Source organism: Heloderma suspectum, chromosome 9, assembly GCF_057233095.1.
Source record: "Heloderma suspectum isolate Gila_16-S chromosome 9, 16-S_ref, whole genome shotgun sequence".
NCBI classification, from domain to species: domain Eukaryota; kingdom Metazoa; phylum Chordata; class Lepidosauria; order Squamata; family Helodermatidae; genus Heloderma; species Heloderma suspectum.
Genome location: NC_139466.1, coordinates 25,979,182 through 25,999,694, shown reverse-complemented (window position 1 = coordinate 25,999,694; position 20,513 = coordinate 25,979,182). Strand labels below are relative to the sequence as shown.

Here is a 20,513-nt window from a genome sequence, read left to right as displayed (position 1 = left end):
GTAATTCCCATCACCCCCAGCCACCATGGCCAATGGTCAGGGATGCTGGGAGTTACAGTCCAACACGTCTGGAGGGCACCAGATTGGGGAAGGCTGAGCTAGAGTATAACACAGGGCAGGGCCGGCCCTACCGTAAGGCAGAGTGCGGCCGTCACCTCAGGCAGCAGATGCTGGGAGGTGGCAGCAAGGGGTTAGAGGAGAGAGCCTTGTGCCACCTGGCCTGCGGTAAGTCCCCAAGATAGCCTGCTGCCTTCAGGTGCAGCCAGAGATGCTGTCCCATGAGGTTCAACTGCTTTTGTACACGGGATGGGAGGGGGCACCATCTTGTTCTTCATCTCAGGCAGCAAAATGCCTTGGGCCAGCCCTGAGAAGGGGCGAGGAACCCTGCCCCCCAGACCTTGTTGGACTCCTACTTCCATCAGCCTCAACCAACATGGCCCATGATCAGGGATGATGGGAGTAGTAGTTCAGCACGTGGAGGTTCCCCAGCCCTGGTATTAGGAGTCCGTTCCCACTAGCCGACGTGGGGTAACTCTAGCACAGAGCTTGCCCCATGCAAGGTCTTCCAAGGAGCACAGACTGTGCTGGCGGGGGGGGGGGGGGCAGTCTAAGACTGAGAAGTTCATTAAGCAACCTCCCGTGCCACTCTTTCATGGTGCAAAGGAATCTGAGTGCCAAAAGATCTTGGATAGTCTAACTAGCCTGGGCAGGTTACAAAGAAGACTTGCCAGGCAGTGGGAGGAGCCTGGAAACAAATTCCAAGAACTTTGCTCCTCCATCCCTTGTCTCATTCTCGCTCTTGCTCTCTCCCTCCCCCCAGAGCCCGGCTATTACCGAGATGGTGAATTTGGGATCCGTCTGGAGGATGTTGCACTCGTGGTAAAAGCAGAGACTAAGGTGATGCTCCTTCCTTGCCTTTGATTGGTCCAGCCACAGTGCCCAGTCCCGGTGTGCTGTGCACAGGCAGCTAGCTGGGCATTGTGAGGCCACAAGCTCTGAGATGCAACCTTAGCGGGTGGACATTCTGCAACACGCGGAGAAGGTTTTGGGAGGTTTGGCATCTTTCCTGAGGTCTCTTCTGCACCCACTCACCTTTCTAGGGGCCTTTCTGCATGATCAAAGGAAGCGCACACATTGCCCTTTGCATGAATGCCTATAGTCCCTGAACCAGGGCCAATAACATGGAAAGAAGACCCAGGGGATGGTTGTCAGTAGCTGCGATGCTGAAAGAAGGGAGAGGGTCTTATAAGACAATATTTGGAGCATGGGTGAGCAGTAAATGTGGCATTTTCCAGGGAGAAAGGCAATTTTCCCACAGCGAATTCACATAGGCATGTACATCATCTGACTTCTCTGCACTTGCTCGCCATAAACTTGAGGACTGGCAGTTTGAATGTGTGAACTTACTGAGGACCAAGCTAGATGTGATGCTAAAATGTGTCATTACACACCATGTCTGATTTGTTTTTTAGTTAATAGTAGGTGCGCTTCGGGAGTGATGTTGATCAGGACCACAACATGAGGGAGGGTGGGGTGGGGGTGGGGGTGGGGGCTATGTGCTGTGGTTCCAATGAAAATCCCTCCTCCTGTGCCTGCATTTTTTTTTTTTACCACAGATGTGGTTAGTAATTATGCATTTAGCATCATGTCTCTTTTGGCCCTGAAATGGCATTGCCTCTGAGAAGCAAGTTACTCAAGGGGCAACTTGCATGTGTAAATAACTCAAAAGGATTCCTATCTTTTCAGAGGCAATGCCGTTTCAGGACCAAACAAAACATGACACTCAACAGGTCGTTTCAAAACACATCTGTGGTTTTAAAAAGGATGATAATGGAGCAACGAATGACCATGCCTAAACATCCCTCACATGTTGGGGCCCAAATTCGTCAAGAAATATGAGCACTTCCTTCTCTTTGTCTGCTACAGTATCCAGTGCCCGGAGAGCCCTTCCTGACTTTCGAAGTGGTGTCACTGGTGCCCTACGCACAGAATCTCATAGATGTGAACCTCCTGTCCCTGGAGCAGGTGTGTGGGAGCCGGGTGGGTAAAGACGGCAGGGCAGTGGAGAGGGAGAACGCACCACTACACACAGCTTCTCTCTCTCTGCAGATCCAATTCATCAACAAGTACTACGAGACCATCCGTCAGCACATTGGGCCCGAACTACAAAGGCGCGACCTGCATGAGGAGTACCGATGGCTGCAGCAGAACACACAGCCCCTTTCCCGGTCATTTCTGCTGGCAGCCTCCCTCGGTACCCTAGCTATGGGCACCCTGTCCGCTACTGTTCTGCCTGGGGCATAGAACAGAGCCTGGGGCATCACACCAGTTCGTCGCCCTTCATGCCTGCATGGGCATCTGCTTCTCACTGCTGATCCACCTCAGTCCTTTGTTCTTATCTTATGGGTCCATCTCTGGGCTCTGAATATCATTGCTACCAAACCTTCTCCCCAGTAAATTTGGGGTAAGATCTTACAGCGGTCTCCTTCCTCCAGGCCAGAAAGTGTACAAACACCCCTGCGTTTCTATTTTGAACCAACAACTTCTAGACAAGGTGGAGCAGAACTCAGAAACAGAGGGGGAGAGAGAGAGACTAGTCCTAGACTCCCCTGAGCTCACCTGATCTTGCACAAGAGTGTAACATTGGGATCCCCAACCTTTTTGGGTTCGTAGGCACATCTGGAATTCTTAGCATGTTGTGAGCACTCATTGGCTGCCCTGGTGGGGGAGCTTGGCCAGTCACAAAACACCCATTTCCCAGAAGGCCAACTGGTAAAACAGTAACTGTACAACAACCTAAAGATAAGGCAGAGGTTGGGCCTGAGATTCAAAACCAAAAAACTCTTTTGAACCCACAGTTTTCTGCCACAGTGCCCATTTCACAGAAGGCAAACTGATGAGGTTCAGAGATGAATAACTTAGTCAATACACTGAGTACAGCACAGAGGTGTGGTCTGAACCCTAACTGCCAATTGCCTATTTCACAGAAGGCAAACTGGCGATAGGGAAACACACACAGGTAAAACACCCACTTAACACCACCCACCCCACACTCCAACCCTCCCCACCCAAAAAATTAGGCAAAACACCCCTACCCACCACCCCTATTAAAACCCCAAGTAAAACACACATCAAAACACACAAGCAAAACATACATACACACAAACCCCAAGCAAAATACATACCATGCCAAAACAAACCAGCTACATACACACACAGGCAAAACACACCCACCCACCCACCACATACAAACATACACCCTCTAGTCCCCCAGGACACTCCCTACCACCCTTCAGCATACCTTTTTCTTTTACTTGGGCTGCTGGGCCCCCTTCAAAATGGAGCACTGGGCTGCAGACACCCACCATTTTTATTTACTAATGCCTCTGGGCCCAAAACTGGTCCCTTCCAGATGTATTATACTACAACTTCTTGGAAATAAGAATAGTGCTAGAGGCCAGCCCTTTGCTAGCCTCTCAGTTATTTAAAGAAATTAATCTAAAAAAGTAAAATAAAACCAATGAGGGGCAGGGAGACTGGTGGGTGCCATGGGCCCCCCCACTTAGGCCCTTTTTACACAATCTGAGAGGCCTGTGGCTGAATGTGCATTTGAGACCTTCCTTCATTGTCACTGCAGCCTGTGACAATGTCAGCTGGAAAAACACACCTTGAGATGCATATAATTCTTTCACAAAAATACAGTTATATTTGACAGCAGAATTTAATAGAGCAGTATGTTGTTATGGCTTGGAAACTGAAAGGGTTTGGGGGAAAAAAGCTGCTGAATTGACTTGCAAAGTCAACACTCCCTCTGCATATGACATAGATCTTCTTTTTCATGTTTCATCAACTAACTAACTAACTAACTAACTAACTAACTAACTAACTAACTAACAGAAAGGTACAATACAAAATTAAAGTCTGTAGCTGAGCCAGTAGGTATTTGGCTGTTACCGGCTGTGGTGATGGCTCTATCGTCCTGCCTTTTGGTCTTTCTGAGGAAGACGACGAGGCTATTGGTTTTTATGGGGAAGAGGAGGAAGAAGAAAGGAGTTAGCAGGCTATACATTGATTCAGTTTTCACTAGAAGAACTCCCCACATATCTATATCTCAAAGGGCATGCTAACCTCAGTCCATGAGGCCTTACGTGAGGGGTGATTACTTTTTTCATGATAACATCCCATAATAAACTTTATTATGCACCAAACCTAGCTAATCTACTGGAAATTTACATAGCTATCTATGTGCAAATTTTGGGGCAGATTGGACAAGGGGGAGTTTAGCTATGCCCCCAAAACTGACTTTTTGCCCCTATGGAAAAATGCACAAAATATTGTTCCTTATCATATCTGTGGGTGGCCGATCAGGCCACCCACAATAAGAGCAGTTCTGTACGCTGAAATCAATGGTCCTGACCCCCCCCCCCAGAGGACACCTTTTCAGAGGAATCAATTGTGATGCTCCCCAAGCCAAGTATTGCAGAGGAGTTTCCTGTGTCTCGGATTCTTGTCTTTTCCTCCTTAATGGATTTTCTGCATTAAGGGAAAAGATGGAAGAAGCAGTGGAAAAACATGGGAAGTCACAAACAGACATGGGAGGGTCACAAATTAGGAGTGAGCAGTGAGGAGGCCAAGTTTGCTGATGACACCAACTTGTTTACAGGGGTTAAAACAAAAAGGGATTGCGAAGAGCTCCAAAAGGATCTCTCCAAACTGGGAGAATGGGCATCAAAATGGCAAATGTGGTTCACTGTAAGCAAGTGTAAAGTGATGCACATTGGGGCAAAAAATCCCAACTTCACATATAAACTGATGGGATTTGAGGTAGCGGTGACTGACCAAGAAAGAGATCTTGGGGTTGTAGTAGACAGCTCGATGAAATTGTTGACTGCTGTGAAAAAGGCAAATTCCATGTTAGGCATAATTAGAAAGGGGAACAACAATAAAATTGCCAATATCATACAGCCCTTATATAAATCTGTGGTTTGACCACACTTGGAATACTGTGTGCAGTTTTGGACACCACCCCTAAAAAAAGGATAATGTAGAGTTGGAAAAATTTCAGAAAAGAACAACTAAAATGATCAAGGAGCTGAAACAACTCCCCTATAAGGAAAGGTTACAACATCTGGGACTGTTTACAGAAAAGATAAGTGAGGAGAATAAAACCTCTCCATTTTATCCTCACAATAACCCTGTGAGGTGGGTTAGGCTGGGAGTTAGTGACTAGCCCAAAGTCACCCAGTGAGCATCATGGGCGAGGGGGGGACCAGAACTCAGATCTCCTAAGTCCAACACTCTAACCACTACACCACACTGTATGATTCTATATGGCCACCCCCCTCCACATGTGAGGCATGAGGCTACTGCCATCACTGCTTGCCCCTCCCCCAAAAGGGTCTGTCCTCAATTTATTGCTTAGCATCTGTAGCTCCTTGGCAGACTGTGTCCTTTCAATGCAAAACATCCCAAATTCAGTCCCTTGGCAAATACGTCCACTCATATTAGCAGGTCTCAACCAGACCTCTGCTGGAGAGCAAGGAAAACTACTATCAGTCTGTGTAGTAGACAGTACTGGGAAGAAAGAACACACTCACACACACACATGGGCTTGATATATTTATGTAAGACATACCACATATGTCTTCTGAAGTACTGGGTTAAGTCAGTCATGCTAGTGAGGTTTGCTAGTGTGACGGGACTTTCGCTCTTGGTGCTGCCTGAAAATCTGCTCTGGAGGGTTTCCCACCCTTCCAGAGCAGATTTTGAGGGCACATGGGGGGGGGGGCGCTACAGTTTGGAGAGGGCATGGCCTCCTTCCTGGTTCCGCTGTTGGAACAGCTTCTGTCAGCGGAACGACACCATTAGATACAATCCAGCAGTGGAGGCTGGTGGCTCTGAAATCAGTAGGGCAGAAGCACCTTGGATCGCTCCTTTACAGTTCTGACAGGTTCTGACTGAAACCCGGAACGGATTCACCACCCCACCAGCTTCGGAGCCACCAGCCTCCACTGCAGTCCAGCACATCTTATTCTAGCTGGATATGCAAACAATTCGATGCAGCAGATAATGAACACCATCACTATTCCAAAATCCATATATCTAGTTATCAAAGGGTTCTCCCAGATAAGGTTTTCAGTATGCAATCACCCTGCCTCATTCACGGAATTTTACAGGGACTCCAGAGAACTTCACCTTCCGTTTGTAACCTCGCCTGTGTTTTCCCAGCCCTTCTGTATTTGTTCTTACTAGAAAAAAATGATTAAGGAAGAAAAGACAGGAGAGCTGCACAATTGGTAGCGCTAGGAAGCCTCCATCTGGAAGCTCCCCAAGGATAATTGGGAATACATCGTACTCCTCCTCATCACAGGTGGCAGGAGAAGTATGATGGACACATAAACAAATCTCTTTTTGGAATCTATGGTTGCGAAATATGTAACTTAGGAAATCTTGCTTATCATTATGCGGTTACTTTATTTTATATTATTTTATTATTTTATATGCATATAGTATATTTGGTAGTAGGCCTTGCTGATATTACTAATGCTTAATGGAATGAAACTTCTACTGGGCAGGTTCTATAAGCTATGTTTTTTTAAGAAAACATCAACTCTCTAAACCAGGGGTCCCCAACCCGTGGACCGGTCCTGGTCCGTGGCCTGTTAGGAACCGGGCCGTAGGGGTGTGCAAAACCCCCTTACCTTGGGTCCGCGGGGGTCTGCCAGGGGGGGGAGGCGATCCATTCCTCCCACCCGGAATCCTCACCGGCCCCGGCAAGCAGCGGTCCTCAACCTTTTTGGCACCAGGGACCAGTTTTGTGGAAGACAATTTTTCCACGGACCGGGGGGTGGGTGGGGGGGGGATGGTTTTGCTGGTAGACTTCCGGCCACTGGAACACAAATGGCATCCGCATAGCGGACGCCATTTGCATCCCTGTTCTTCAAGTAATAGGCTACGTAAATCCTTACGTAGCCTATTATTGCAAAGAACAGGGACGCAAATGGCGTCCGCTATGCGAATGCTATTTGTGTCCCAGTGGCCGGACGTCCGCCAGCAAAACCATCCCCCCCGGTCCGTGGAAAAATTGTCTTCCACAAAACCGGTCCCTGGTCCCAAAAAGGTTGGGGACCGCTGCTCTAAACCTATATTTTGTTTTTCTTTTACTTAATTCACTAACTAACCAACCTTTGTTTTGGATCTGTGATTTTTTTAGGTACACAGTATCCTCCTTTGGGGCTTTATTCTGACTCAATATAAAGAAACACATTGTATGACTAGTGGCTCAGTGACAGGAGGCCTCACTCTCAGGTTCGACACCCAGCATCTCCAATTAAAATGATCTCAGGTAGCTGAGCTAGGAGCAATCTTTGTATAGAGAGAACATAGTCAAGAATACACAGTATTGGGGATCCCCAACTTTATTGGGCCCACATTTGGAATTTCAGGAGTATTGTGAGTGCTGTCACAAAATGGCTGCCACAGGGATATGCCTATTCACTAAATGGCTGCCATGCCACATATGGAACCAGAGATTGGGAACCAGAGACAGACACACGGAATTGTGGGACCACAGACACACATATCCGGGCCACACACACACACACACACAGGCTGGTGGTGGAAACCACTAGAGTGGTCACTTACACATCACCAAAAAGAGGGCAAAAGAGGTCACAAATTTGAATAAAACTTGCATTGGCTTATTTACATGTATAGATGTGCACTGGTAATAATTACTGTCATTTAAATAGAGATACAATACATCTCAGCATATTGGGGAACAGTCTTCTCAGGTGACCTGTGTGGCTGTTCAGTCTGCAGTCCAGGTACTAACTGTTGATGGCCAACTTCAAGGCTTGCAATTACTCTCCCTTTTTAGGGTTCTATATCTTTAAACCAGACTTGGACTGGACAGCCCTTCATACAGAGGACACCTTCAAATAGAGGACTGTCCTCTGTAAAGTAGGACACATGGCCACTCTTCAGCATGCTCTACTCTTTCCCTTTCTCACCCCCCTAAGACTGCAATTTTATTTCTGTCCGTCTTTCTTTTAACATTTTTGCAGGGTCTGTTCCCTCCTGGTTGCTTCACCTTCTGCTTGCCTGCTTGTCTTAGTCTGGAAAAGTACGTAGAGTTAAGAGTGGGAAAAAGTGTCGCTCTTGCATGCAACTGCCATGCAGAGGGAATTTGGGAGCGGGCAGGTTCCAGCATCCTTCCCTCCCCAGCTGCAATCACCCTTGAAAATTACCCTCTACATGGGAAAAAACAACTTCCACTTGTGTCAATGGACACTCAGAGTTCTGGAGAATAGATCCGGGGCCCAGGAAAATAAAATCGGGACCTAAGCCTTGCAATGCCTCCACAAAAACCCATGATGTTAGATCTCCCCATGCTGAGTTGGCAGCTCTTTATAAACTGTGCATGCCTGTATCCTCTTCTTGGCAGCACTGGCTTGTAGCCAGGTTCTTTCTCACCTCCGTTTGTATTTACATTCCTCTTCTGCTTTCAGCATGACAATAGTTTCCACCCGCTTTGTGGGATTTCATTTTTATTATTTTCAGCTCAGTGCTTCAAATCACCAAGGTCACGCCAAACTTCTGTGGGAGAAACTGATTGTAGGCAGAAATAAGATGGTTAAGATAGTAGCTGAGATGGAGCACATCACACACACTCACACTCACACACACACACACACACACACACACAGGACTGTGTATATGGCTACGCAATGTCAACATATATATAGGGGTGCCACCAAATTCTGCTTAAAATGGAGTTTGTGTCAGAAGGTAGTGTTTCACCAGGGCAAAATCATGTCCTGAAATGGTATGCAAACGTATCACCCAGGGAAAGCTGTCTTGTTTTGAGCACCTGACAATAAGCATTCTATAGCATCCTATACAAGAAGCTACTAAGGGCCAAAACAGAGATTACTTTAAATCTGTATGTAACAGTTATGGGTGGGTTTTTGTTTTTTGTTTTACTCTAGAGTTGGTGCAAGGAGTTGATCTGGATCATAAAAAAAAAAACCCTTCTGCCCTATGCTAGTGTCCTGATCCAGATCAGGGACCCTGCGCCTACTGTAGAGTAAAAATGAAACCGACATAGCTGTTTGAAATTATTTAAAATGATGCCTGTGGCAACGATCCATCACAGTGTTTAAGTTAAGCCCACTGATTTCACCAGGCTTAAGCATCCCTGACTCTGTTGGCGAGTGCAGCCTGTCTGAGCAGTTCTAAGACTACAAAGCCTATGATGCAACGTGAACACAGCTAAAACAGGCATGTGTGAAAACATACAAGGCCTCAAATTCAAGTAATGTCAGAAGTATGGCAGCCCTGGTCAAAACCTATCTGGATCGTTGTGAGGATACCAGGGGTGGGGTGGGGGAATTATCATGCACAACAGCCTTTCCCCAACCTGGTCCCCTCCAGATGTGTCAGACGGCAATTTCCATCATTCCCAGCCACCATGGCCATTGGCTGATGTACACTGCCCTGAACTCCTTAGAAGACAAGTGGTCCAAAAATGAAATAAATATGGAGGTGTCCTTTCCCTTTGGATCCCCTACAGGGTAGACCCAAGGCATTCTGCTGCCTGAGGTGGGGCAAGATGGGATAATGCCATGTACACAAACCAACCGGACTGGCAGTTAATTCTTAATTCAACACTGACGATGGGACAGCAACCTCCACCACACCTGAAGGCAGCAGGCAGGACTGGTGTCAAGGGTAGGCATGGCCAGGCACCAGCCAAGGGCCCACACCCCAGCAGGGGCCCACTGACAAGAACCTCTTGGGCTTGGTCATTCTCTTCACCATTGCGGCCTGCTTGTTCACCTGCCTCTCACTGTGGCCCTGACAACAGTGGTTGTGGTGAGGAGGAGGAGCAGTAGATGCCACAGCCTCCTTGCTCCCTGGCTCTCTGGCTCTCAAGTCAGCAAGTGGGAGCACGGGTAAGAGAATGAGGAACAATAGCAGTTAGTGAGAAAGCAGACTCACTCAGGGAGGGGGACCATGGGGGGTGTCTTGCCCAAGGGCCTGCCAAAGCCTGGAACTGCCACTGGCAGCAAACTAGCCTGGGGGTGGGGGGCGGGGGGCGTAACACAGGCTGAGCATGACACACACAGCCCTGTCCTTGAAGACCTCCCTGACTCTCCCTGCCCCCCAGCATTGGCTGCCTCACTCTGCCTAATGACAGGGCCGGCCCTGATCCTCAAGCAAACCCTGTGCTCTTGATCTCCCTCCCCCATCCCTCATCAAGACAAGGGGCCTACCCTTGCTTTTTCTAGGGGAGAGGTGCCCTGTGGGTCTCACTCCCCCCCCCCCCGGTCTCCTTCTGACAGTCATCTATCCTGCTCTGGGTCTCAGGCTTAGTCCTCATGAACATGTTACTCGCCACTTCCTTCCTGTGTCAAATGTGTAAGCCTAGGGCTGGGCCCCGCGTCTGCTGCTTGCGGAGGCCCAGTTGCTGGGAAAAGGGGCTCCCATGTGATGCAGTGATTTCCTGCCCGCTTCCTGGCCTCTTCTGGTGCTTCTCATGCTCACCCTGCAGTCTCTGGTTCCCTCCTACCTTGCCTGTCGATTGACTGAAGTCGCTCTGAAGGGAGCACCATGCTGCGCCGGAAGCCATCCAATGCCAGCGAGAAGGACCCAGTGCAAAAGAGAAAGGTGAGCCAGGGAGGCCATTTCCAGAGACCTCTGCGTAGCTAAGCCCCAATGGGTTAGCAGCAGCCAAGGCACACTGTTGGAAGTACAGGCAGGGCCGGAGGGTGCCCTGGACCCATTACGTTTTATGTCGGGCCTCTATAGCTACAGTTTTTAGAAGGCTGGGAGTGGGGAGCATGGTTTGCCTAAAATTGGAGAGGGGTGTGTGTGTCCCTTTCCTTCACTACCACCTCCACCTTGTGCTTCTTCAGCTGAATGGAGGGCTGGTTATGTTTAGCCTGGGGAAGAGAAGATTTAAGGGGAGCCATGAAAGATCTCAAAGGCTGTCATGCAGTAGGAGGAGTAGAATTGTTCTTGGCTGCTCCAGGGGGCAGAACTGGAACCAATGGTCAGAAGAAACAAGGAAACAGATTTCTGCTAAACGTTCAGAGAAATGTCCTAAAAATCAGGGCTGTTCGCCAGTGGAACAGACGGCCTCAGGAGGTGGTGGCCTTCGTTGGTGGTATTTTAGTTGAGGCTAGATGGCCATCTGCCAGAGATGCTGTAGCTGCATCCTGCATTGCAGAGGCTGCATTGAGCAAGGGGCTGGACTAGATGATCTCCAAGGGTACTTCCAACTCTATGATTCTTGGTCAGGCCACACTGAGCAGAGCCGGGGCTAGCCAGGGCCAGCGGCCCAACTGCACAAGCAGCCCCAAGTGGTCTCTTCGGGGAAACAATAGTGTTTGGGGGGTGTCACCCATGTAGGAGATAATCTCAGCTGTATGTTCCAGGACAGATTACAAAACTTGTAGGGGATACCAAAAGGCAACTCTGGAAAAGTGCATCACAGCTGCCTGGAGCAGAAAAATGTCTTGAGCAGCTCCTCTTCGATCAGAGTTTGCCCACTCCGTTTACCTTTTGCTTTGCGATGTTGTGTGGGGGGGAGTGTTTTCTAGCTGTGAGCTGGTGTTTTAAGTCAGGTAGAGGCAGAAGGTTGATCTGGAACTACTGGGAGAGCTCTGCAAGATTTGCATGAGATCAGCAAGAATTTCTGACTCCCAATTGTTTAAGAAGAATGACAACAAGACAACTCCCCACCTGCCCTAAAACATACTGCAGAAATGAAGAAAACTTGGGGTAACCAGGAATGGATATTTCTGTGAAAGGACTCTGAATTCCTTTCAGTTCTGGTTCTCAAAACAGATTCCTGGGCTCAGAATTCTTTAACTGGAAGCATATGTCTTCTGCACTTGGCTCCAGTTGGTGGATCTCAGGGTTCTACTGAAAAACAAAGTAGATCCCACAAGCCTGAAGTCTACCCCAGCCTGCTTTAAGTGGCACAAAAGGCAAAAATTCAATATGGATTCCCCCCACCCCTTGCTACTGCATCTCCACACCATGGAAAAGTGCAGCGGTTAAGCGTTCCAGATCCCAGAACTACAGCATTGGGGGGAGGAGACCCAGTAATCAAATATGGGAGCAATTCAATATCTGCTTTCCCCATGAACAGGATTGCTTCTAGGGCTGTGCCCAATTCGATACATGTGGATCAATTCATCATATGAGTTTTATCAGTTGATCTGTTGAATAAATGTGCATATATTTGCATATTGGTATTTGCATATGAGGTATTTCTGAAGAAGCCTATTTTTGGGTTTTAGAAGGTGCACACGTGTGTCATGGCAGATACCATCTTAGAAGATGCATTCTTCCAGTGTATGAGACAAGGGAGAATGCCTCTTCCAAGACAGAAACTTGTCATCTGTCATTTTTATGAGCTCTGGTGTTTTTAAAAAAATGCTTTGTTTTGTGTCTGTTAACAATCTGATGCTTTTTAACAATCTGATTGATTGAGGGCCACTTTTTCATCGATTTATCTCATCAATTAATAGATTAAGGGTGCAACCCTATACATGTTTAGACAGAAAAAAGCCCTACAACTCCCAGCATTCCCCAGTCAAATGCTGGGAGTTGTAGGACTTTTTCTGTCCACGCATGCATAGAATTGCACCCTAAATGTTACAGCCTTCATACTGTCCCTTCTCATTCTTTGGGGCACATAGTTCCCCCCCCCCCGCCATCTCCTTTACTGGCACCCCCTTTTTTACCCACTCTCTTCAATTCCTTGTCCAGGACTACATGCAACATAGTGCAAACTCAAAAAGAACAGCACCCCTTTAAGAGAAGTTCCAGAGGGGTAGCTGTGTTACTCTATTGCAACAAAAAGAACAAAGGACCTTGTGGCACCTTTAACAAATGTTATCTGGCGTAAGCTTTCATGGACCATGGCCAACTTGCATCTGATGAAGTGGCCTGTAGTCCACAAAAGCTTATGCCAGGATAAATCTGTTCGTCTATAAGGTGCCACAAGACTCTTTGCTGTTTTTCTTTTGAAGAGACTATCTGGTTTATATTAGTAAAACAACAAAAGCTGTGCTGATCAATAAGAAAAAAAATCAGCATCCATAGTCAAGCAATAACTTTGTTACGACCAACCAAAGATGTACAAAATTGTGGGCAAGCTTTTGAGATCTCTACATCTTTTCTTTTAATCAGGCAAAGATGTTACAAAAGTGGGGGTGGGAGGGAGAAGAGAGAGAGTGAGGAAAAGGGCTCAGTTGATGATGGAGTTTGGGCCAGAGGAAGAGGCAGGTGAACAAGCAGGTTGCAAAGTCAAAGAGGAGGAGCAACTCCAGGAAGGTCTTGTCAGTGGGCCCTGCTGGGGTGTGGGCCTTGGCAGGAGCCCAACCATGCCTATCCATGACGCCAGCCCTAGTTCCTTGGTAGGCAGAGAACAAAAGCAAGAAGAAACATAGCTGATTTTATATTAGCAAAGCTGGAGATTAATTTGGGAGTGTTGCACTAGGTTAAAAAAAAAGTCTATAAAAGCCAAACTGGGTGGCCTTACCTAATGGTTGGAGGGAAGGAAATCCTCAAAGAGTAACATTCTGTGGACTGAGCTTTGCTAGCCATCAGCCTTCCCCAGCTTTGTGTCTTCCATATGTTTTGGATGACAACTTCCAGGATTCCTGACCATTAGTCATGCTGGGAGGAGCTGATGGGAGTTAAAGTCCCAAGCATCTGCAGAGCACTAGCTTGAGGAAGGCTGGCCTGATTCATCACATGCATCCATCTTGGACAGCTTCATGGACACATAAAAGGGAGGACTTCTTCACATTGCGTATAATCAAGCTATGGAATTCGCTACCACAAGATGTAGTGGTGGCCACCCATTTGGATGGCTTTAAAAGGGGGTTAGACAAATTCATGGAGGAGAAAGCTATCAATGGCTACTACTCCTGATGGCTGTGTGCTGCCTCCAGCATCACAGGCAGTCTGCCTGTGTACACCAGTTGCTGGGGAACATGGGCGGGAGGGTGTGGTTGCACTTGTGTCCTACTTGTGGGTTTCCCACAGGCAGCAGGTTGGCCACTGTGTGAACAGAATGCTGGACTAGATGGACTCTTGGTCTCATCCAGCAGGGCTCTTCTTATGTGCTTATGCATTTGATGAAACAAGCTACAGCCTGTGAGATCTTGCGCTGCATTAGAGCATGTAGTAATCGCTTTTTCAGAAAATAGGCTGTCACTGTTCACTTTTGTCACTGCCATGTCAACCGGGGGCGGGTGGAGGGAAGCTTAGGGCAAATCAGTTTCGCAGGTTTACATCGAGCTGCAGGCTGTTCCGCAACTGAGCCAGAACCTGACTCTAGAAGTGTGACCAGGGCTGACCGCAAAGAGATGAGTGTACATTTGGGTGTGATGGCCTATGGTTCCTGTTCCCCCACCAAGGAAGAGGGAGGGCCTTTGGTGACTTCTCACTTGGTCATTGCAAAAATCAGCTTTTGCATTGGTATGAGCTGAGAGCAGTCTGGGTTTAGTGCCGTGCAAATCTGGTATGGGTAGCCTGCAATTGCCCTCCCCCAGGGTTGACATGCATTTGCATTTCCAGACCCCCACATGTGTGCATTCACGCACGCACGAGCACAGGTTGACAATATGCCAACTTCTGCAGTTCCTCTGTCAAGAAGCCCAGAACGCATCTCCCCCCGCCCCCCCGCCACTGCCACTGTTCCAGGTGTTTCAGCTTCAAGGGTTGGTGCTTAAACCACTTCCTCTGCTTACTGCAGATCTAAGCATCGCTTTTGAGCAACCTTACAAACGGAGGGGGTTGGGGGGCTGAGAGGCAGGGCAGACAAGATATGGTGCCTGAGGGTCCATGGGTGTGTATGTGTGTGTGTGTGTGTGTGTGGTGGTGGGGAATGGCTAAGTTAACTTAGACTGGTGATCCCTCCTGCACAGCCCAGTATCCTGTCTCTGACCCTGCGTAGCGCTGAACACTCCAGACAGAGTAAGTTTTCCCAAAGATCATTGGAATTTGTCCCAAGGCAATCCTGCTAACAGAGTTCATTCCTGGGAGCAACCAGGTCAGTGGAAATAGAGGGGAGCAAAATGATATCCAAGCATCCTTTGGAATGCAGAGGTGGCGAAAGACAATGATGCCAATAATACACTGTTTGGAGGTAGGTACACTTGCCTCTTTCTTTCACATGTGAGAGTTTGGTCTGGTGAGGAGCATAGAGAAAGAGCTTGTCCCTACCCTAGCAACAGCTCATGGTTCCTTAGAGAGGACAGCTTCCTTCTCTGATACCGCGTCATGCCTCTCCCAGTTTCCATGTGGTCAGGTCATCCCTGATTCCAGCATAGCTGTTAATCTGTCCTTCACTAACAGGGCAGGCATCAAGGGTAGGTGTAGCCGGGCACCTGCTGAGGGCCCACACCCCAGCAGGGGCCCACCACCAAGAGCCCCCTGGACTTGCTCCTCCACTCCACATTTGCAACCTGCTCTCTCACTCTGGCCCAGACAATGGTGGTGGCAAGAAAGAGCAGGAGATGCCACTGCCAACTTGCTTCCCGGCTCTCTGCCTGTCATGCAAGCAAGTGGGAGCAAGATGAGAAAGTGGATGGGGAGCAAGGGCGGCTGGTGACACTGGCCAGATCCCTGCCCTGAGGAGCTTACAGTCTTAAAAACTGGATGTAACAGACACTATAGAGAAAGGGGAGGAAGAGGATGGCAGGATTAAGCAGGGGAAGGATATGTGATTCCTTCAGTTACACGTATTTAGGCTGGGTTACGGGTTTAGTTGTGGTAGGGCTGGAGTGGGAAACCTGCAGCTCTCTGGATGCTGTGGGCCCACTCTTGCTCTCCAGACCGCCCCTCTGGGAATTGATTCCTTTCTGCTTCCTCTGTGTATGTCTGTGTGTATGCCAGAGGGAAAGAGATAGGGAAGGGAGGAGGTGGCATGGAGATAGCGAGGCAATGCTGTGAACTCCACCCACTTTGGGCTCTGGCCTCACCCACGATCAGCTGCGGTACCCAACTTTTCCCATGGCTCAGTGGTCCTTAGTAGGAAAATGTTTTCCCACTCCTGCTGTAGGGACGATGGGGGTTGTAGTCCAACAACATCTGGAGGGCTGCAGGTTCCCCACTCCTGTTGTGGGGCATGAGGACTAGGAGGCTGTGCATCTTTGCAATATCCCATTTCTGTCTTGTGTTCCTGCTCTTTCGTATTTTGTAGTCTGGACTCTGCGCTAACTGGGGAAGCCCAGGTGGCTGCGGTGTCCAGGAGAGCATTTTACCAGCTGTGGTACTCCAGCTGCAGCCCTATCTGGAGAGGACGGACCTCGCCTCAGTTATCCATACAGTAGTGACATCCAGGCTGGACTACTGTAATGTGTTGCACATGGAGCTGCCTTTGAAGATGGTCCAGAAACTTCAGCTGGTGCAGAATGTGGCTGCCCTAGTGTTGGTGGGGGCGAGGTGATTTGATCATATAATGCCTATACTGTGCCAGCTGCACTAGCTACCGGTGTGTTTCTGAGCCTAATTTGAAACGCTGGTTTTGGCCTTTAAAGCCTTCAATGGTTTGGGACCAGATCACTTGGACCACCTACACCCATGTCACCCTGCCTGCACTTTAAGATCAGCAAGAGAGGCCCTTCTCATTTGTCCACCTGTGAGAGCAGTTAGGTGGGCAACCACATGAGATGGCCTTTTCCACAGTGGCCTCATACCTTTGGAATAAGTTGTCATCAGGGGTCTGCCAGGCCCCATCATTGCAGGCTTTTAAGAAGGCCCTGAAAACACATTATTTTACTTTGGCCTTCCCGTGATAGGTTTACTGTCTTTATTGTTTTTTTTATTGCTTTTTAAGACTGTCTTGGTTTTTTTTATGTGTTTTATTACTGTACGCCACCTTGGGAGAACTTCTGTCCTGAAAGGTGGCCAAGAAATACTTTAAATAAATAAATATTGACCTGTCCAACCCGCATTGTTCTCTTGCGCCTCCCATCAGCTGTCACTGCAGCGATCCAGCAGCTTCAAGGACTTTGCCAAGTCCAAACCCAGCTCGCCCATGGCGGTAGAGAAGCAGTTCAGCCTGGAGGAGGAGGTGAGTAAATCTGCCCACATCATCATCATCTCACAGCTTCCAGCTCTGCCCAGGCATGATGAACTCTGTATGGTGCATCCAGCCAACCCACTTCCCCCCTGAATCAGCTGCATGGAAGCATGGCTAGCCTCTCGCTTTCTACATCCATGGATTTTGCTGCAATCCCTGGCTCATGTCAGATTCTCCTGTCTCATGCTGTCATTGCTGGAGCCCAGCCTTCAAGCAATGGCATCTGATCTCCATTTCCCCGTTTCCATGGTGCCTGCACTGTCTAAAACAGGTGTGTTCCTAGGCCTGGGCCCATGGTGTCGCTGCCTCAAATCTATTTCCCAGGGCCCCGGATCTGTTTTCCAGGTCCCGGATCTTTTCCCCGGAACCCCCAGGGTCCATTGGTGCCAATGGATGGTGGTTTTTTTCTTAGCTTAATTGCCTTGCAGGAAGGGATATTCAAGGGGCATTTCAGCTGGGGATGGAAGGGTTAACTCTCCCCTCCACACATGCTGCAACACTCCTCTTCCCCCCCCCCCCCCCGCAAAAAAAAAACAACTCTGGAAGCACAGCAATTAAGCTGGTGGGCAGGGGGGAATGCATTGGTTTGTGACAATTTGGGGCAGGGTGCAAATTAATTGAAGAATTTACTTTGAGACGATCAGGGTAAGAAATTAATTTGGCTGGCTGGGGCATGCTGGGGTTCCGCCCTTAAAGGCCTAGCAGTGCCCCTAGTTCAAAGCATCTGGCAGTCTAGCTCTGTTGGGTCTTAACTGTTCAGCAATTGCCTCTTCAGGGCTCCCATCTCTGGTCCAACCCATCGATTTGTGAGAAAAGTAGGCCTCTTTATTTGATGTTGGGCACCTGTGGAAGGCTCCAAGCTGGGAAGAAAATGCCAATTGGCCCTGGCTTGGAGTTTAGTTCACCCCCAATCGGCCCCCCCAAAGGGGAGTCTCCTTCCGCCTTTTCCGAAGCTCATTGTCTCTCTCTGTGCAGCTCCCCGACGACAACCAGGCAAACTCACTGCCCAGCCCAGATGACTCAGCTCGAAGCAGCAGCTCGAAGCTGGGCAAGAGATGGAGAGCAGCCATCTCCCGCACCATGAACAGGAAGACGGGCAAAGCAGCAGCCAGGGCACTGGCAGAGCAGGTAAGGAGTGAGGCAGCGTCAGCTCCAGATCTTTTTTTAGGGTGGGGAGCAGCCTTGGGAAAGGTGCCAAGACCAGGACCAGGGGGCTCTGGGGTGAGCAATGGGACACCTGCTGGGGTTTGAGCCTTGTCAGGTGCCCAGTGATGCCAACTCCTGAGGCCTGGGTCCAGTATCTAGTGCAAAGCCCTTACCACAACCATCATGGCTCGGGGTGATGACTGCAGCTTCCACACCTAGGACAGCTCAGGTCACGAAGTGATTCATTCATCCAAAAGTGTCTTAAAGCAGAAGGCAGATGGCCAAACTAAACACAACGCTAAAGACATCATTACCATCTGTGACTGTGGGCAGGGGAGAGGCCGCGGCTCAGTGGCAGAGCCCTTGCTTTGCATGCAGGACATCCCACGTCTCCTGCCAGAAGTCCTGGAGAACCGCTGCCAGGGTCAGCAATGCCAAAGCTGGATGAACTGATGGTCTGACTCAGTATAAGGAAGTTTCCTAGGTTGCTATGTGTGTGTTTTTTTAAAAGGAATAGCAGGTGTAGGAGATCCAGATCTTGGTCAGGATGGCATTGTGCAGGGAGGAGAGTTTTACCCCTTTTTACTCCCTCTCCCATCATCATCCTGATTAAAATGCTCCCACAAGTTGCTACATTAGCCTTAGGGTGGCCACTTATGAATTGCTAAAGAAGAGGGCAAAAGAGGGCACTGATTTGCATAACATTTGCATATGCTGATGTATATGTATAAATGCAAATTTAGAAATAATAATTATAATATAATTAGAAATACAGTACTTCTCACCATTGTGCAGAAGAGGGTGACTTATGGGTCTGCCCGTTGAGTCTACTGTTCAGTGCTTGGTTTCTTATCTTTAAACTGGAATTGGACCAGACACCAATTAGAGGCTGCTAAGACGCTGAACTGCAGACCGGAAGGTCGGCAGGTCAGCAGTTCGAGACCCGAGTGCCGCGTGACGGAGTGAGCTCCCGTCTTCAGTCCCAGCTCCTGCCAACCTAGCAGTTCGAAAGCAAGAAATTGCAAGTAGATAAATAGGTACTGCTTCGGCGGGAAAGGTGACAGTGTTCCGTGCACCTCAGTGTTCAGTCATGCCGGCCACATGACCACGGAAGCGTCTTCGGACAGCGCTGGCTCTTCGGCTTAGAAACGGGGATGAGCACCGCACCCTAGAGTCGGACACGACTGGTTGGGGACACCTTTACCTTTTTACAAATAGAGGATGGTCCTCTGGCAGCCCTTCAAACAGAGGACTGTCCTCTGTAAAACAGGACACATGTCCCCCCTCATTACCCCTGAAACCAATGGGAACTTTCCTTCTGGGACTAATAAAACAGCTTTATGGGATCACTTCCCATACCTGCTATTCATTTATTCATTTTTTAAAAAAATAAAGCACAGATGTGGTTGCCAATGACATGTTTAGCATCATGTCTAGTTAAGCCATTGAAAGCTCTGTGACAGGGTATGCACTTTGCACACCTAGTGGCCCAGGGTCAATCCCACCCACCATGTCAAGTCCTCTAGTTAAAAGGGTTGCACCACTGGAAATGACTTTTGGCAGACAGCTGGTGCTGATCAAAATAGGTCAGCGTTCCCCAACCTAGCGCCCTCCAGACATTTTGGACTACCACTCCCATCGCCCCAGCAACCTTGTGGGCTGAGGATAATGGGATCTCTTGTCCAGCACACCTGGAGAGCACCGAATTGGGGAAAGCCAAAATACAAAGTGAACACTATATTCGTGTTTGTAAAAAAGCAACCTGATAATTTCTTAGGGAAAGGAAGTCCTCAGAAATGTGGGTGCAGGGAGCAAAGCATGATGCTGCAGACTATCGGGGGCAGGTAAGTAAGGCAGGGCAACCAAGCCAGCCTGCTGTTTCTGTGTGGCGAACAGAGGGGCATTCTTGGCCTCATGTTACCTTATTGCAGGGAGAGGCTGGAGACGAGGTTGCTGCATCACCCATCAGCAGCCCTATTGAAGGTGAAGCCCCAGTCTTTCCAGAAGCCATCGAGGAGGCCCACAGCCTTCAGACCCCAAACGGTGAGTAGCTGCTCTGCACCTAACAATCCCAGCCTAGAGGCTAATCAAGGCCTAGAGTTCAAGGAAGGTGATAAACCTGGGGTTAGGCTATACCAAGTCAGGCTGCACTGGGACTCACACAAGTGGACTATGTGGATAATGCCTGGAGAGACTTCCAAAAGCTTAAGAAATTCATGCATCAGGCACACAGCTAAAATGGAAAGGGACAGGGAAG

At 48.8% G+C, this 20,513-nt stretch overlaps 2 protein-coding genes across 5 annotated transcripts in view; both read left to right on the top strand.

Moving 5' to 3' along the window:
* XPNPEP2 (X-prolyl aminopeptidase 2) overlaps positions 1 to 3,579 on the top strand; it is a 68,764-nt gene extending 65,185 nt beyond the window's left edge. For all 3 annotated transcript variants that reach the window (XM_084813939.1, XM_084813938.1, XM_084813940.1), the window contains exons 19-21: positions 821 to 897; positions 1,927 to 2,025; positions 2,110 to 3,579. In XM_084813939.1, coding sequence (XP_084670065.1) covers positions 821 to 897; positions 1,927 to 2,025; positions 2,110 to 2,304 — 371 coding nt within the window. In that variant the 3' untranslated portion in view covers positions 2,305 to 3,579. The remainder of the gene's footprint in view (positions 1 to 820; positions 898 to 1,926; positions 2,026 to 2,109) is intronic.
* A 5,721-nt stretch (positions 3,580 to 9,300) lies between these two features.
* SASH3 (SAM and SH3 domain containing 3) overlaps positions 9,301 to 20,513 on the top strand; it is a 17,763-nt gene continuing 6,550 nt past the window's right edge. The window contains exons 1-5 of one of the 2 annotated variants that reach the window (XM_084813931.1): positions 9,301 to 9,956; positions 10,596 to 10,671; positions 17,006 to 17,101; positions 18,086 to 18,238; positions 20,188 to 20,299. In XM_084813931.1, the coding sequence (XP_084670057.1) occupies positions 10,615 to 10,671; positions 17,006 to 17,101; positions 18,086 to 18,238; positions 20,188 to 20,299 (418 nt within the window). In that variant the 5' untranslated portion in view covers positions 9,301 to 9,956; positions 10,596 to 10,614. Of the gene's footprint in view, positions 9,957 to 10,198; positions 10,672 to 17,005; positions 17,102 to 18,085; positions 18,239 to 20,187; positions 20,300 to 20,513 lie in introns of those variants that run through there. The other variant, XM_084813930.1, reaches the window with a different exon arrangement.